The sequence below is a fragment of the Mirounga leonina genome, unplaced genomic scaffold, assembly GCF_011800145.1.
Source record: "Mirounga leonina isolate KUSES-001 unplaced genomic scaffold, KU_Mleo_1.0 Mir_91, whole genome shotgun sequence".
Classification (NCBI taxonomy): Eukaryota; Metazoa; Chordata; class Mammalia; order Carnivora; family Phocidae; genus Mirounga; species Mirounga leonina.
Window position 1 is genome coordinate 11,097,947 of NW_023270839.1, and position 17,730 is coordinate 11,115,676.

General features: G+C 42.9%; 1 protein-coding gene across 1 annotated transcript in view; it reads right to left on the bottom strand.

Moving 5' to 3' along the window:
- RYR3 (ryanodine receptor 3) overlaps nucleotides 1-17,730 on the bottom strand; it is a 508,260-nt gene that overhangs the window by 30,435 nt on the left and 460,095 nt on the right. The window contains exons 72-85 of the mRNA XM_034994885.1: nucleotides 17,344-17,475; nucleotides 16,761-16,873; nucleotides 14,880-14,979; nucleotides 12,066-12,172; nucleotides 11,617-11,668; nucleotides 10,585-10,641; nucleotides 9,328-9,427; nucleotides 9,097-9,176; nucleotides 7,324-7,400; nucleotides 4,748-4,821; nucleotides 4,485-4,502; nucleotides 3,756-3,836; nucleotides 3,205-3,293; nucleotides 2,138-2,266 (exon numbers count right to left, since the gene is read on the bottom strand). Coding sequence (XP_034850776.1) covers nucleotides 2,138-2,266; nucleotides 3,205-3,293; nucleotides 3,756-3,836; nucleotides 4,485-4,502; nucleotides 4,748-4,821; nucleotides 7,324-7,400; nucleotides 9,097-9,176; nucleotides 9,328-9,427; nucleotides 10,585-10,641; nucleotides 11,617-11,668; nucleotides 12,066-12,172; nucleotides 14,880-14,979; nucleotides 16,761-16,873; nucleotides 17,344-17,475 — 1,209 coding nt within the window. The remainder of the gene's footprint in view (nucleotides 1-2,137; nucleotides 2,267-3,204; nucleotides 3,294-3,755; nucleotides 3,837-4,484; nucleotides 4,503-4,747; nucleotides 4,822-7,323; nucleotides 7,401-9,096; nucleotides 9,177-9,327; nucleotides 9,428-10,584; nucleotides 10,642-11,616; nucleotides 11,669-12,065; nucleotides 12,173-14,879; nucleotides 14,980-16,760; nucleotides 16,874-17,343; nucleotides 17,476-17,730) is intronic.

Sequence of the window (17,730 nt, forward strand, 5' to 3'; positions counted from 1 at the left end):
CCTGGCATTTCCTTGCACTATAGTATTCTCTGGGTCATCTTATGTATTCCCTGCCCCAGCACTAGGACCAGCCCTTTCTCTAAGAAGCCTGGTTCCTCTCACTGGAAAATGGTATTAGAAACCCAGATCTGGGTGCCAGTTGTGCTTGCTGCTACTGTGATGTCATTACTTTAAGACCCTCTCAGCTGACACGGCAGCAGATATGTGTGTGTTATACTAACCCACGCGTACGCAACGTATCTAGAAACGTTTCCATATGTAAGTATCTGTATCAATACTAAGTCCAACTGTGAATTTAGCATACTGATGTACCCAACTCTAATGCCCTTCCACATGGGTCATCTAGCTTCTTCTTGCTTATCTATAACCATTCAACAGTGAAACCTGGCTTCTGCCATTTAGTAACTGCTCACTTCCATTATATGTGTAAAATGGTTGCAGAATTATTAACACGTATCCCTATGGGAAAAACTTCAGCAACTAAAGTGCTTATGTACAGTTCCTTTTGCCTTTGGTCTTACAGTCTGTATTCACTCCCAAAGTTTCTTAGGTCAGTACCTTATTCCCCACCCCTTCAGCGAAATCGTTTTATATATTTTTTATACCCTTAGATTCTTCTGTCACATTCTGCCTACATTTTTCATCCTTAACTTTTCCTTATATTTTGTTTCTACCCTTTAACTCATCTCCAAATCACTCTTGAATAATAAATTTCCAAAAAACACAGATACCATCTCAAGTTCTAGAAAAGGGCTGGCAGAATTCCCAGGGAAGAGGGCAGCATGAGAGGTATTGCCTGCTTTCATAAATCATGTAAGCTTGTTTAAAAATCACTGTTTGAGGGGCGCCTGGGTGGCTCAGTTGGTTAAGCATCTGCCTTTGGCTCAGGTCGTGAACCCGGGGGTCCTGGGATCCAGTCCCGCATCAGGCTCCCTACTCAGCGGGGAGCCTGCCTCTCCCTCTCCCTCTGCCCCAACCCCCTGCTTGTGTGCTCTCTCTCTCAAAATCTTTTAAAAAAATCACTGTTCGTGTACCTTTGATGTCTAACCCCTAGAAGCCTCTAGATTCTTTTTGGAACAAAACCAGTTGTTGTAAGAAACCCACATTCACTGAAAAGAAGCTTCTTTTTCACTTTTGGGTTAAGTGCTCCAAGGGAAATTCTGAAGATTAGGATGGCTTCCACAGAGAGCAAATCAAATTCTTGTCAGATCTGTTCAATGACCTCCCAGGTATTTCAGGTTCTGTGACACTTCAGATCAGTCACCTGTTTCTATGGTTCTCTCTCCATGTTCTTACAATCCTAGGATTGATCTCTCCCTTAAAATCTTCCTTTTCAAGTTGATAGTCTTAGTTTTGTGTTTCTTTTAATAAACAAATATGATCGGAGTGTGCCGGCTGACTCATTAGATGGTTTTTAAAAAATCTCATACTATACCCCAGAGGACTGTGATATGGCTACTGATTTCATAGCAAATTATGCCTGAATACATCCTCTATTCCTTTTCACAGTTGTTAGACCACTGTAGGCAATGACCAGAGACTGTTGTAAACAGGTAAAGAATGCTGTGAGATCTAAATATTCAACTGGAATTTCATCCTAGATTCTACTGCCATTGGACATAGTTTATGTGTTGCTAAAGTCACCTTTTCCATAGAGTTAATTTCTGACAAATTAGTAGGATCTCATAAGTTCTTAATTTTGAGACTCAAGATAACATCATTTATCCCTTTATTCCTTCATTCTAGTAATTATTTCTCCACTCTACTCCCCATGCTTACTGAAAATCTAGGATGTGCTGCATGTGCTAGAAATGAAGAATTTTAGATCAGATAAGAAATTTTCTGCCCACAAAAATTTTCAAACCAGGAGGGAAAGGAAAATATAACTAGATAAATGCAAATAGAGTGTGAAAATGCTATGAAGAGGTCACAGTGAAGGACCATAAACTGTAGCTTCTCCTAGAGAGTAGTACTCTTGAAATACTCTTCTACACTTGGTTCCTATTTGTAGATACATATTGTCAGTGCTAGGGCTGGATGCACAGTCCATATAGTCATCCTAATATTCCATAGGGGATATAGAATATGGGAATGTTAAAAATGTTCTGTTTTCAAGCATGCATTCTGCAGCACTTACCTGGATGTATTCTGTAAGAGAATTGAAAATCTGCTTCGTGACTGCCAGAGCTTTGGAAAAATTGTGCTGTCCAGATTCATCAATGATGTCCTTCCCTGAATAATACCAGTAGAAATCACTGATTGATTCCTAAGAACAAACAAGGAGAGTTTGGTATTTCTTAACCTTCAGTCAGTGAAGCTAAAACCCAAGGTTCAGGAAGAGTACAAGAGAACCCTGCATTGCTATGACCTCTTCATTATGACAGAAACCTAGGAAAAAGCCCAGAGATACCTAATCCCTAGCATCTCTGAAGTGCATATACTCTTCTAAGAAAGAGCAGATAGGAGAGAGGATGGTGTTCAGCTGGACACGGGTGACCACGATGTAGGACAACTTATTCACAATGAAAAATATACATTAAAGGTAATAATGATTATCATCCAACCAACTGGCACAAGAGCAGCAACACAAGAGCTAACACTGTTAAGTGCCAGGTGTTGTTCTGACCCACTGCATATATGACATCTCTCCCTCTTTACGACCCCTCTGAGACAGGTGCTACCCATTCTACAGATGAGAACATCGGAATACAGGGCCGTTAAACAGATTGCTCCAGGTTACAACTGGTAAGTGGCAGAACCAGGAGGAAGACTTAGCAGAGAGAAGAGAGAATCTTTTTTTTTTTTTTTTATGTTTGTGTAGATTTTCCTGATACTATTTGGATTTTCCTTCAAACAGTTAAACTGAGTGACCTCTAAAGAACTAAGAACTTGTGGACTCATCCTATTCCCACCACCGTCTGCACTCATGTATTGCAGCTCTCGGGCTCTGTGGTGAGGTTTTCACTAGCAAAACTGAGGTAAATAGGCATTTTATACTAGATGATTGGATATTTAACCACTCCCCCATTTCAGTCTTCAAATACACATTTTTAGGCATTTGACTTCCCATAAGTGTGCGGACATAGACTATAACACCATTCTTATTGGGGCTTGACTGAACCCTGGACCTTCCCTGATCCCATGTAACTGTCTTTAGCTTCTGGAAATGTGTGTGAGCCATGCCACTGTCCAAGACCCACTGACCTGCAGACGCAGGAGGTAGTCCACGGTACTGATGATGATGTTTATGGTGGTGGTATTGCCCATCTGAGTCCGCAGGAAGTTCTGAAAGTCTAAAAACACCAGGGCTGGGTCAGAGCCTGCTCTCATCATGCCGAGGAAGCTGGGCAAGCCCTCTTGGCTAAACTCAGAAGAGACATACTGTGTGAAAAGCCTTACAAGAGCACCCTGTTTGGGTCCTGGTGGATCCTGCAGGACAGAGTTCTGCCCTGAGCCCTCCCATCCTGGTGAGACCAGAAAGTGGACTTAATGAGCTCTGAGGGGCTTGATGGAAAGGGGCGGGTGTTTAGATGTACCATCTGAAGATTCTGGAAGCCACTCAGCCTGGGTGGCACTAAATAACATCAGCCCTGAAGTTCAAGTTGGTTTTCCATTGAGGTTTTTTTTATTGAGGAATGGATTAACTGTTGTCCTTGAGTCAGCAGCTGGTTGTATGAAATGTGGCATCCTGAGCTGAATCATAATTTGGCACCTGAATGTTGTTTTCCTTTGACAAATCAATCTGTTCCACTTACCACTGTTATGTCCTTCACAAAGTAACTGCAGGAATCGAAAGAGATCTCGTGTAAACTCATCATTCTGGAGTACTTTTTCACCTTGAAAACAGAAAATTAGTGAGCATTTGTTTGGCTTCTCAGCCCAGAATACTTTCCAAAGCAAACGACTGCAAAAATGACAAAGGGCCTGCGTCAGAACCGTTTGGAAAGGGAACTTTAAATGAAGGGGGAAGACTATGGACTCTGAGAAACAAACTGAGGGTTCTAGAGGGGAGGGGGGGTGGGGGGATGGGTTAGCCTGGTGATGGGTATTAAAGAGGGCACCTATTGAATGGAGCACTGGGTGTTATATGCAAACAATGAATCATGGAACACTACATCAAAAACTAATGATGTAATGTATGGTGATTAACATAACATAATAAAATTTAAAAAAAATGAATGAAGGGGTAAAAACCCGATTAACCTGGAACCGAGGCTACAGAACACAATGACCAACCAAGCTAAAACAGTGAGCCCTGGGATGCATTTGTAAGCAAACCAGCTAGGCTAATGGCAGTAATGGCTCAGGGTCCAGAACCCATGCTTTACAGATGGAAGACACTTCTTTAAGCATCAAAATGCTGAATTAAGCTTCACATGCAAACACTACCAAGCCTAAAAATGTATCTGCACTGCAGCAATTAAATAAGGTCCCTTAGGACTCACACACATGGTAGACAACTGGGGCCAGAAACTCAAACTTACCACGCTCACGAACAATGACTGGTGATAAGAGAAAAACAGAAGAATGCAAAGTAAGAAAAATCATAAACACCATGATAAACTGTGTCTAGTTAAGGCTGGCTCTGTGAACACATCCAGCCTTTATCAAAGCTACTGATGGGAAGATTTTGCTGAAATTGAGCAAGTCCTTGCAGATTAAGAAGCACTGAGCAGGGGCTCTAACCAGAAATAGTTAATTATGGTAATCAGGAAGAAAACGGCCTTCACATTTATTAGTTACTTACGTGTTCCTTCCTCAGTAACCATCCCCAGGCCTTCAGCTTTATTCTGCCTTTCAAATGCATTCAAATCAAGGACACTTGTAAGAAACGAGAGAAAACAAGGTTCAGGGCTATGCACACTGGGCAACTGGATTTCTGACGTCAGTGTACCTATTGACTAAGAATCTTGTTCTTGTGTTATCATAAATGGTCTATACAGTACAGTGTGGTTGAAAGTCTAGCAGTTCCCTGGGTTTGCATCAAGAGTGTTGTCCAAGGATGCCTATAGCTCACAGGCATGCACGGCCAGGGGTCAGAAGAACTTAGAACGACTGTCCTTGTTTGTTCAGTCTGAGTCCTTTCTTATGCATGATGATTTAGAAAGGTTTCCCAAATAAAGAAGGAATAATCTATTTCTATGATTTCTCAAAAGAAAGTTTACTTTAAACTGCACTAATTAATGTTCACCTCCCACATTTATCTATTTTCTCCACGAATCACAAGGAATTGTGGTTTTAGTGCTCAGGATGAATACTGATGGAAAGGGCTACAGAGTTCAGAGTCCAAAGGGCCACACCCTTTTAGAATTCTTGTATTATTCAGAAGCCAAGAGTAGTTGAGATTAAGCCTTCTGGAGGCAATGCTGTCCCAGAACCTGTAACAAGCTAGCCTTTTTTTTTTTGTTCCCACTTTCTCTGAACTTCCCAATCACAGCCGCCACCAAACCCCTAATACAACCACAGAGCTTGATAAGGAGGACAATGTATAATCATATACATTGGGGCTCATTCTATTTCTCTAACAGACTCTAGCTCTTTCCCCAATCTGAAAGGCCTTATAGACCATAACATGAGGTCTCACAAAAATATAGCTATTAGGGCAGCTTATGGCTGAACCCATTAAGATTCTGTAAAACTTCGCCTTTCCTTTACCACTGGGCAAAGGAAATGACCATTGGATGGGAAAGATGTCAGGGAAAAAACCCAGCATTTCTTTTCCCCTTTTAGGGAGCCACATATCTTCTGCAATTTAGATGAATTGTAAAGAGAAAACAGTGAAAAGTCCTATTGCCATATTGTTGTTTTTTCCCAGATCCTGCTGTAGAAATGTTCTTCTCAGTAACACAAAACCATCCTTCTATTTTAGCTTCGCTGTCAAGAGATGAGAGCAGGGAAGTAGGACCTTTGGACAAAGGTGCTTCAATGGAGCAGTTCTGATTCAGGAGACTATCTGGGGGAACAGATGTTTCTGACCCTTACTCCATTCCAAAACACCCATTTCAAATGTTTTAATTTCTCTAATGTTTCAATATTTTACCAATTTGTATTACTTTTATAATCAACAAAAATCATGAAAATATCTTAAAACTTGTTAGTACTCACTGGCCTCTAAAGGTATGTCACCTGTCCCTCTAAGCCATACCTACAAATGAGTTTAATAATATGAAGTATTACAGACTACTGAGAACACTTAAATATTTAATTGAGAATTTCATGTGCAATACGGAACTGAACTGTCTCGAGTTTTCCCATTTTGCGTCCACATGTACTACTTTATCTTCAGTGAGTCAGGCCTCGCAATATTACATTTCCTTTTCCTGAGAGAGGTAATAAATGAGTTGGTTGTTGGTGGGGAAAAAATGGAGCTCAGAGAAAGGGATTGTACTGCAGCTCAAATATGTTCCCTATCACCCCAGGGTACATACAATATTTACTCCATCAAACAAGGTTAGCAAAATTATGAAGTCCACCAAAGGAAAGTATGTCCATCCTGCAAATTTTTAAGTGGAAAACCTAATGCTCTATTTTTAAGAATATTAATTAGATGCAAATGAGCTAGATAATTATAACTGTGATTTCTTTCAGAACGAGTTACAGACTATTCAAAATACATATGAATCTTAGAGAATAAGCTGACACTTAGTAAAGATTGCTGGCTTGTTTCCAAAATGAGTAGGCATGGTAACCTTATGACTTTTGGCTACGTATTATTCATTTGTCAGGGGGTCAGCCATGAGGTGAGGCTTATACACATGATAATAAAAGTGGAAAGTTTAATGCTTTGTTTTTTAGGCTATGGTAAATTGTTCCTATATTAGGATGTACCTCTGTTGAAATGGATGTGTCAAAATATGTACCCACCAAATACTTATTCAGGCTCAAAGAACTGTTAAGGATGAAGATTAACAGAGGGCCTAATGGGTCTAACAAAAACATAGCCTTGAGTCATACTGAGGTATTCCTCCTCTTTTCCATTCTTTTCTGGTTTGACTTTTATGAGCATATATGTTAGGAGAAACACTCAGCTCTGAGGAAAATGACATAACAAAAAAAGGAGGTAAAGGTGATTAAAAAACCAAACCAGGTGTGTGTATCTGTGTCTGTCTCTCTAATGGAGATTACATTGCCCCTTCTGTATGGTATCTGAATGTAATCCTGAAGGCTGGAGGAACCATACCCATCTTCTTAGCTTTCTAAAGCAGGCGAGTCCTTCCTCAACAATTCCATGATAAGCTAGTTTATTTTGTGGTCCCATCCCTACCCAATTCCTCTTTCTTCTGAATAGAAAAGAAATGCCCTAGGTGGTTTTCCCATATTTACCTGCAAGACTGCATAAGACCAGAAAGGCTTTGAAAGAATCCAGCATCCTTTTTCTCCTTTAGGTAATCTAGCATTTTCTACAAGAGAGACATATTTTAAAAGGAAAAGCGATGTTAAATTATGCCACAAGTATTGACCCTCCCAATTGCAATGGTGAAATGTCATGTCCCAGTAACATGGAGCCATATTCAGGGTGTTGGTTTGTAAAGTTGGGTAAGCATAAGAACCACCTGTGGATTTAAACCTTCCGTGTGCCTGAGTCCCACCCACCCTCTTCCTATGGAACCAGAATCTCTTTGGGTGGACATTTTATTTTATTTAAGTAATTTTGGACATTTTATTTTATAAAGGTCCACTGGTATTTCTGCTAAGAGCAGTACAATAGATCATCGACATTCATAGATGTACTGTTTGAAGCCTCTCCCATTTAGGAACAAGCACCAGGACTGTGATCTAGTAAAATGTTTCTGAAGTATAATCTGAAAAACTCATGAGCTGAATTTGGTGCACTGGAGCAAGGGAGCTTAACCAGTAATAATGCTAATTTGAGAGCTCAGTATCTTTCACAATCAGACTTTGTTTCTTCTGTTTTCTGTTACTGGGAAGGAAGGAACTTTGTCTGACATCATAAAAATGTTTTTTTTTTTTTTTAAAAAAAAAGGTCCTGGGGCACCTGGGTGGCTCAGTCGGTTAAGCGGCTGCCTTCAGCTCAGGTCATGATCCCAGGGTCCTGGGATCGAGTCCCTCATCGGGCTCCCTGCTCCACGGGGAGCCTGCTTCTCCCTCTCCCTCTGCCTGCCTCTCTGCCTACTTGTGCTCTCTATCTCTCTGTCAAATAAATAAATAAAATCTTTAAAAAAAAAAAAAAAAAAAAGGTCCTGCAAGAAAATCAACTGATGGGGTGGTGATAGAAGAGAACAGAAAGTGAAGGGTGTTTTAGAAAATGCTAGTTCTTTTGTGACAGATTTGTTTGGGATGAATTAAAGGCTGGGGCAAAATATATGTAATAGTGGTAGTTATAAATTTGGAGATTCTCATGGGCCCTGTGCTATAGATGCCAAGAGTCTTTGAAATGTCACTTTCCGTGCACACAGAGGCTTTCAGCCAGAGCCTGGAGTGCCCTGGAGACACCAGAATATTCCTGTCTCCTGCGGCTAGTTTCGGTTCAGACTGTTGAATGGATGCCATGTGCCAGGAGCTCCACACTATGTTTCTCTGTGTTATCTCACTGAATGCATGGTGGCATTCAATGTTTAGCTGCATTATTCACTGCTACACCCTCCATCCCAGAACAGAACCTGACCTTAGTGCATAGTCAGCAATCACAACACTGTAACTGAGTGAATAAACAAATGAATGAACAGACAACAGGTGTTTGGGGCTATGAACTCCACTTCACCGACTGGGCTCCTTGCTCACAGTTAAGACAGCTAACATGTAAAATGATTAAAATACAAACCTAAGGCTTAGAAAACTTCCCTTAGAGCCTCTCCGTGCAAAAAATCATCTAATGATGAAAAAACTAAATGTTTTTCACTTTGAACCCCGGGTAAACCCTCTTTGTCGAGTACGCATTTGTCTATAAACTCTCGGCTCTGGTTTTATCTGTGTTCCTGGCTACTGATATAATTAGCCACTAAGGACAAACACCAGCAAGGGTGATTCTGGGTGGCCCCCTCTGCAGCAGAGCCAACACCTCTTCCCCAGAGCGTGACAGCTGTCCAACGGGCATACCCTGAGAAGTCTGCATGACCCAGTAGGAGTCCCCCATACCTGTTGTACACCAGCGTTGCCCCCATTCAGAATGGCGATCCCCAGCTTCAGAGTCTCAACCACCATGAGGCTCATCTCACCTGCCATGGTGAAGATTTGATTGAATCACCAAGGAAACAGGGTAAATCACATCTACGGGGCTTTATCAGGACTTTTTAATAATGACTTCATGTCACAGCATGCTGTCTCTGTGGGAGTGACAGGGGCCTACCCACAAAATCATGGAATCACCTTTGCTGGCGCTTATCATCTGAAGGACCATCTCTGCGGCTCCACGCTCATGCAGCCGTGCTTGTTGGTAGAGGGTTTTCTGCTTTTCCATTTCTTTCTCCTGGAAAAAAAAAATAAAGCAGGGAAAGATTTGTTTATCCTCAGGCCATTTGCCATGCTAAGGTAAACCAAGAGAATCTTTACTTGCACACATAATTTCAGATAAAGAAGACTTCTGAAGTTGATTTCCAGACACTACGTCAGCTTTCCAAAACTGTCCACCCACAATTCACTCATAGTTTGATGATGACTTTTCTACTTTTTGTACTGGTAGAAAACATAGCCCATTCCCCTGTAACACTCTCATTCTAGGAAGTGACCCCAGGTTAAAATGTGTTTGTTTTCAATGTTTTGTCATACAGGGAAGCCTGCTGAGGGGTCAACTGAAGCCTATCTGCCTGAATGTAGAAAACACCCATTTATCTAGAATGTTCAGATCACCGTTAACAGAGACTCTACTGGATATGGAATACTAGACTGCCAAGGCCTTCCAGAACTGTAATTGTATTAATTTACTTTTACTTTTACATACTTTGTCTATAAAGAGAGTACCAATGAATTAATACGTTTTTTTTCTTTTTTATAAATATTTTATTTATTTATTTGACAGAGAGAGAGATAGCGAGAGCAGGAACACAAGCAGGGGGAATGGGAGAGGGAGAAGCAGGCTTCCTGCCGAGCAGGGAGCCCGATGTGGGACTCGATCCTAGGACCCTGGGATCATGACCTGCGCGGAAGGCAGACGCTTAACGACTGAGCCACCCAGGTGCCCAAATTAATATGGTTTTATCTTGGGATAGTCCATGTCCTGTACTGCCTCAAAATCAAAATTGTTATTAATGACATTTACAGAATAGTGGTGCAAAAACCATCCCAGTGTCTCCGTTGCTTTGTTTTCATTTTTGGATCTTTGAATTTGTCCTTCTCTGGCCTCTGTTACTACCATATTTGGGTAGGAGTGCAAAATTTCCCAGAAGACCCAACCTGTGAGAGGGGTTTGCTGATGGACTGGCTGCCTGCGACCTTTCATTAGGCTGGAAGACGGACAAGAGAATCATGGCTAATGGGTGGGCCTCATGCACACAGACTTGTATATTTACCACCAGATACATGTGGTGGGTGAGGCACATGGTTCATGTCAGCATCTGCCTCTGAAGACCTGCCAGTTAGCTTTGGCTTTGGCATATGGCCCTGTCTTCAATCTTCGTAAAAACTTACTTCAAATGTTTTCTCCTTGTCTTCCTCCTCTTCTTCGTCCTCCCCACTCTGACAACTCTGGATTCCATGGAGCAGGCAAAGGAGGAGACAAAGAAAGGTGAGTCTAGCAAATGAGACTGTTCTCCTGAGCAAGGGCAGGGGACGGGATGTAATTCACAGGCCCCTAAGGACTTCAGCCCTTGGTAAAACCAAGAACATTTTGACCACTGCAGGGCAACAGTCTACTCAAAATGTCTTCTTTGCAGTTACCAAGGGGTTCAGAAATGAGAAATGGGAACACTGAGTTCACGCAGTCAATAGGGACCTATCTGGTTTAACGACAGACCTGAACTCTTCTACCTAGTAAAGTTCTGGTGTACATGAAGCCGGGAGTGCAGGGAGCTGTCCCTTTCTACACAAGAGCCAGGGGCTCGGCAAGAAGACTGGAGATACCCAGGATGTGAATCCTACGGTGCCCCTTCCCATTGTGACCCTGTGGTGCAGCAAGTAAAGGAACAGGTGCTCCCGTCCCCCCACATATCTCTCTTTCTGCTGGACATGAAGATTTCCCATTTGAGAAGGAGGAGTTCCCTTACCACTCAGCATTCCAGAGGCCACTGTCCCTCTACGTGACATAGGAATAAGGTCACTCACCTCTGCCAGAGCACTAGGATCTCGTTCCAGTTTCTAAAGCCTATTTCCAAATGTACTGAACTTCCTTCACCTACAGATATGTTTGAATTTTTGGGTGTGTTCTCAACGTTGACTGGAAATGTAAGGATAGTCTGTAAGCCTGAACTCCACGTAGCTGGCCTGGAGCCGCCAGGTGAACGAGCCACTGGCACCCACCGTCTCAGCAAAGCTTCAGGGTTTCCTTACGAGGACGGTGGGGTGGTTTGCCAATGTCACCCCTGTGGTACATGAACTGTGCAGTGCCTGCAGCCCAGGTCATGACCGAGTCCTACACCCTGCTGTTCAAAATGACAGTTTCCGTGTGTGTGCAGAGGTAAAAGGGAAGACAGACTGAGACAATGGGCAGAAAGGCAGGTGTACCTTAGCCATCATGCTGGAATAGGACGTGTACAAGGAGTCATCTTCCAATTTGCTGGAAAGAATGGAGGAAATATTTAGCAGGCTACTTTTTGGACCCAGCAGAAAAGACTAAGAGCCACAGAGATCTTAAGTTATAAGTACTAGTGAATTAATTTGAAAACTCCTTCCCCCACCCGGATTCCTAGAAACCACTGTGAAAATCTGAATCAGCTTTAGCTGATGGAATTCACGGAGGAAGGCTACTGTTGCAGGCTAATCTTCAGCCTCCACGTCTGACATTACGATGAGAGGGCTGTGGCATATATAGTTTGCCTAGATGTTTCTTGGCCAACGTGAGGAGGGCTGCTCAAATCTGGCATCCCCTTTCTGGGCACTGCCATCTGTGAGACAAAGCTGTGGGGCTGGCAGAACCATGCCTGGGAGAAACAGGGAGCTCTTGGGGGGCTGACCTCCTCTCCGTGAGAGCATTGCGGCTAAAATGGAGAATGATCTGATGAAGTGGGTCTGGTTGCTTTTCTGTCTCCTCTTCCTCCTCCTCTTCCACCTTGGGGGATTTCTACACAAACCAATGCAGACAGGTTTTAGGCAAGGATTTCAGCACACGCCACACAAATGCACATGAACAAAGAGAAGGTAAAGCGCAAAGCACAGAGTGCATCCGATAAAAGCACAAAGAGAACCACTATGTCATACGTTTATTTCAGGACAAGAAGCCCCAAGGATACAAGGTTTGGGACATAAATATGTATTTTTTTTTAGCCAATCAAAGAAACATCGCAATTTTAGGTTCAAACGAGATGAAAGGAAAAGCAAAAGCCTGACCACAGGGGAGGAGCTGCAGGACCCCCCCACCCCCGCCACCTCCCCATCAGCAAAACTCTCATGCAAGCCCTGGGCACCCGAGTTCAGGAGGGAAGTTCTGGAGAGTCCCCTGAGAGGCTGGATCTCTCAGCCAACACCTGAAATTTCTCTTGGAGAGCTGGGCTGGAAATATGGGTGGGACAAGGGTTATAAAGCACTGGGGCCATTTGGGGTCTGATACTATCCTAGACTCAACCCAGCTAACCATTTCTTTCCTAACTCCACTGCTGATTCTAAAAATCTTTTTGTTCCTGAGAGATGCCATGCTGGAGCTGCAAGCCTTGCAGTTTCTTCTCTTACTAAGTCTTTTCTCAATCTCCTTTTACAGAGAAGGAAACAGCGTCTGATGCAGGAGGTATAAGTGAGTTTCAGGTAGTGGCAGAGCCTGCAGGTGTACGATATTCAGTACATTGGTGAGAACTACACAGGCTGTGTGAACAATTCAGAAGTGGAGGGCCAAAGTGATGCTCGTTGTCAACTTCACACTAATCACGGAACTGGGAACACCAAGGAACTGTCATTTTCACTGATGGGACTATAGGAAGAGGACAAAGGGCATGAAGACAAATGCGAGGAAGAAGGGAGAGAAAGGATTAAAAGCAAAAAAGAGGGAAAAAAATAAAAGTAAAAAAGAAAGGAGAAGGAAAAGAAACAGAGAGAGATAAGGAAAGAGAAAGAAACAGGAGAGAGACCGAGTATGAGACATACAGAGCAAGATTAACAGAAAGAGTAAGGGATAAGAGAAAAAATAAATGGGAAAAATAAGGAGAAGGACTTAAAAAAAAAAAAAGAAGAAGAAGAACCATGGGCTGGCCAAAGGAGAGGAGGGTTTATTTTCTGTCTGTACCATGATGAGGCTCTGTGGTGCTTCTGCAATAAACGTTTTCCCCTTGCATGTTGTTTTAAGTTGTTTTAGAGCATGAAGTCTGTTAGAGACAGGGCATAACAAATTTTCTGAAGGGCCAGATACAGAAACGTGAGATGCAGGAAGGGGATTCAGATGTGCCTTCCCTAAAGCAGAGCTGCTGACCAGAAATGCAGAGCCTTGGGTGGGGGAGGTGGCCGCCTACAACCGATGGTGCTCAAAACTTAACTTAGCATGAACTTTCCATCGCATGGCTGTGCATCCAAAGAAATATTAGTTGTTAATAATGATGATGAGGATGATAACAGTACTAGCACCTCCAAGTGAAATTCATCCTCTGGCTCTTACGGCCATTAGCAGGGCCTCCTCTGATAATTTATACAGTTAGTTCTTTCCAAATTGATACGCCTGATTCTTTGTGAATGTTTAACTGTTAGAACACACACACACACACACACGAATACAAAAGTGAGACTCATTCACACCCATATCTGCTTCCAGCTGAGTCAGTACTTACAGCCAAATCCTGTACTAGTTTCTCTTCAAAGGAATACTCCTCTGTTTCTATCCAAAATCTCTGATAGCCATGGAGGAAGAGGTTAATGGAGCGGTGCCTGAGCGGAAGGGTTGAGAGTGAGGTCAAGAGGGATCTGTGGGACACCTTGTTTTAGTCTGGGTGGTTAACGGTTAGTAAGCAGGACAGACTTTTGTACAATTCTTGTCCTCTGATTGGTCAGGGTAGCCAGCGGTACACCAGAAGCATTTGTTTTGAACAAGCCAGAACCCTCTAACATGCCAGTTTGCGGATGTCTAGAACACCTTCTGAATGAACTAACGACGGCTATTGGGAGACCAGGTGGTAACTGTGATCCTACCCTGGTCACAGGGGTCTTTATCACATTTCTCCTCCAATGAGAAAGAACTCATTGGGCCAAGAAACAGTCCTGAAGGATTTGCTTAATATGGCAATGTGGTTATCGCTTTTGGCCGATAATCTGCCCAGGTGATCCCATCTAAGTCATGCTGACGGTGAGTGGTTTAGTCTCAGATCTACTGAAAGCAGCAATGCGTGAGTCCTTTAGAGGGTCTCCAAGGAACACCACCAAGGCGCTCCAGCTTTTACTTAGGAAGGCAAGACTCAGGCGTGCTGCGCTTACAGCATAACTTCTGTGTGCCTCATGGATTTCGGCAGTGGCCCTGGTACCTGGGAACACTGACTAACTCTCAAGAGCCACTCACTCTATATAAGCCAGGACTCACCAATGCTATTCGCACTGAATAGCAGTTAGCTGATTACCAAATGTGAGGACAGTGGTGAGGAGGGAAGGAGAGAAAAGTAAGATGCAGGTCAACACCTGAGTCATCCAGACCTGGCCTGGTTTCCGGTAGAACATAACCCTTGCCATCTTTCTTCAAATTCTGACCAATCAGAGTTCTTCCAAAAAATTGTACAAATTTGGGTTTTTATGGGAATGTTAAATCACGGTCAAAGAGGAGTGTGCAGAAAATGAGCAGATCTCTCCACAGGTTACATTACCATTAAAATGGGTATAAGCCTGTCATACTGAGTTTTTTCATTAACCTTTTCCAGCCAAACCCGTTGAAAGGTGGTCAGGAAGAAATTGTTAATTTTGTGTCTGGAGAAAAGCACACAGGTTGTCTTTTAAAAACTAACATCAGAGAAACAGTTTGCACATAATAAAATAAATCCCTTTAGCCCTTTAATATGGAGGACTCCATGCAGTTTAGATCATGATGAGGTGGAGAAGGGAGTGATCTTCACCCTCAGCTTCTTGGTTTTTATTATAAAATCTACCTATGCTCTTCCATGTTAGGGAGAAATCCAGGCATGGGTTAGGGGTGAGACTGGCCACATTTCATCAAAGACATAGTGAGTCCCTCGATTTACTGTTGCCCATCCAGGGACAGAATTGCTGAAGGAGCAACCAATATATGAGAGGATGGTACTAACATTTTCAGTAGATTTAGAAAATAATGCTTGTTTCAAGAGATGTAATTTTTGCCTTGCTGGCCCTGGAGACATGCTTAGGGCTAAGCCCTTCTGGAAGTCCAATTAGCACATTAGGCCTGAATCTCTGCCAGAGAGGAAAGTGAATGCCTTTTGATGTTTCACCACTTCTAGGAAACAGACAAAAGTCCCGTGCATTTTTGCTTTCTCTACTAGGCTATGAATTTCACTTTGTGGCTGGGACATCAGTGGCCTTCATAGCCATGACTATTTGAATTTTTCCGCTTTTTATTCATGAGTTCTACTTGATTTTGTGGCACTTCATCCTCTTCCAAAGACACTAGTCTGTTCTCTCAAGAGACCTACAGGAGCAGGTGAGTGTCATGATTCTTCACTATTTGCAGAGACCTTAATGGGAAAGCTCAGTTGGCCAACTGGCTCAGGACAGGGTGAAAGGGCACTGTGGACAAATGATGGCCAGGAAGCACAACCTGATGAAAGCAACTGTCAAGCATAGGAAGAGAATTTTATCTCGTATTCCAAGGAAACATTTATTTACATGGGATTCAGAAAATACTTTTCTGAGTTAGTTTATTTTTCCTGACCAGGTGAGGATGGTTCATATTGATCTGCAAATTGATGAAGCAGAGGCTTTTATTCAATTTGCAGCTTTGTTTACTGATCACAGGCTTGACCTTGTGGACTCTGCAATCATTCTGAGGATGGGAGTGTTGCTACATCACCAATGACAATGAGTCAAGTCTCAGTGGTCAATGTTTGCCCAATCTGCATGGATACTCTGCTCTATGTTGATACACCACATTCCAGGAGAGCCTTTGCATATTTCTGACTGCAGAGTATAGATTAACCACACAGATAAGGCAACGTGCCCATGACTGGCCTCTTGGGACATCTTTAGTCAGTGCCCTTTCTTCATCTTGAAGGTAAATATACTGTCCTCAAGGATTCTCGAGTTACATTTCTGTACCTGCTGAGGAAACACAGTAATTGGGGGGCCATCCAAGTACCTCAGCATAGAAATACTATTTGATCTGTTGATTGAATTTGGGGTAAAGCATTTTAGAAAGAGTTCTTTTTCCAGGGTTCCTTTACATCCTCACAAAGAACTCCATCTTAGGAAAACTAAGCTTCCATATGCTCACTGGGCTGACTTTAAGGTGTAAAATGGTGAGCTAAGGCAGGCATGGGGCCCTAGGGAAACACACCTGCTTTCAGCTTTTCTGCTTACCTGGATTCCCTTAGTAGGCCATTATACTATACGCAGATTGTAATGGTGCCATGGATGGAGGACTCCAATTTCTACCCCTTGGATCATGAGTGTCCGTGCCAGAAGACAGCACAATTGTGGAAGGATACCTTAATTCCCATCACTGGCTCCCATGTCAGAAGAATGGCTCCCATGCCAGAAGAAAAGGACAGAATACTTGCCTGGGCAGGTTGTAGAGAGGGGCCATCCTGAAACAGGCTACCACTGCCCGTTTCCGCTGCTTTGACAACAGTTTGTGCCAGACCGCCTTCTTGGACCTCAAAGGCTGTTCCACCTGAGAAGAAATCACATGGGTAGGTGCGCACTAGGCTAACTGCATGGCAGGAGGTAGTCGCCTACAGCCCAGACTTCTCAATCCTGAAGAATCTTGATTTCTCAACTATAGTCAGCAGAAGGTACCCAGCAGCAAATGATTGGGTTTGTGGAGGTCTGACTGAGGTTGTCTTCCTTCTCCCAACTGCTTTTGGACGTTTATTACCTAAGAGCAGTTTTACAACTGGGTAGGGGATTTGAATGGGTCATTTGGGATCTAATGGAAAAAATTTGTAAAAAAGCTCGGAAGGGAAAGAATTGAGGAGTCTACTACCATGAGGCACCAAGATGACATCTGAGGGTGAGCTGGGATGATTCTTGTTCCTTGTTTTGGGTCTTATGAGAACACTCCTAAGAGCAGAGTGTGGAGAGGAGCTTTACATTTTCCAGGGTGGTCTTGCTTCCTTAGTCCTCAGGGCAGATGCTCCTTACCTGCTCCAGGTGGAAGACAGCTGCTGAAATTCTCTGAACACGCTCTACAGTCTTTTCTGGATTGAAAGGTTCTTCACTCTTTAAAACATCTTTGTAGAGGTTCAGCTGCCACTTTACTGCTGGGTCATCAGACTGAAAATTAAAGCACACACCAGGTGAGCAATCTTGTACTGAAAAAGTCTTTACTCCTCACATGGTTCCAGAGGAATCAAGACTCTTGTATTATTGCTTCTTTCTCATTTTCTCTATTATCTTCATTGAAACATTGTAGCTCTATATAGGAACTGCTCATCTAGCTTGCATCTCTTAACTCTTGTCATATTTCCATCCCTTTCTCTCTGTACTGCATTCTGATTTCCTGAAAGCAATCTTCCAATTCCTAAATTC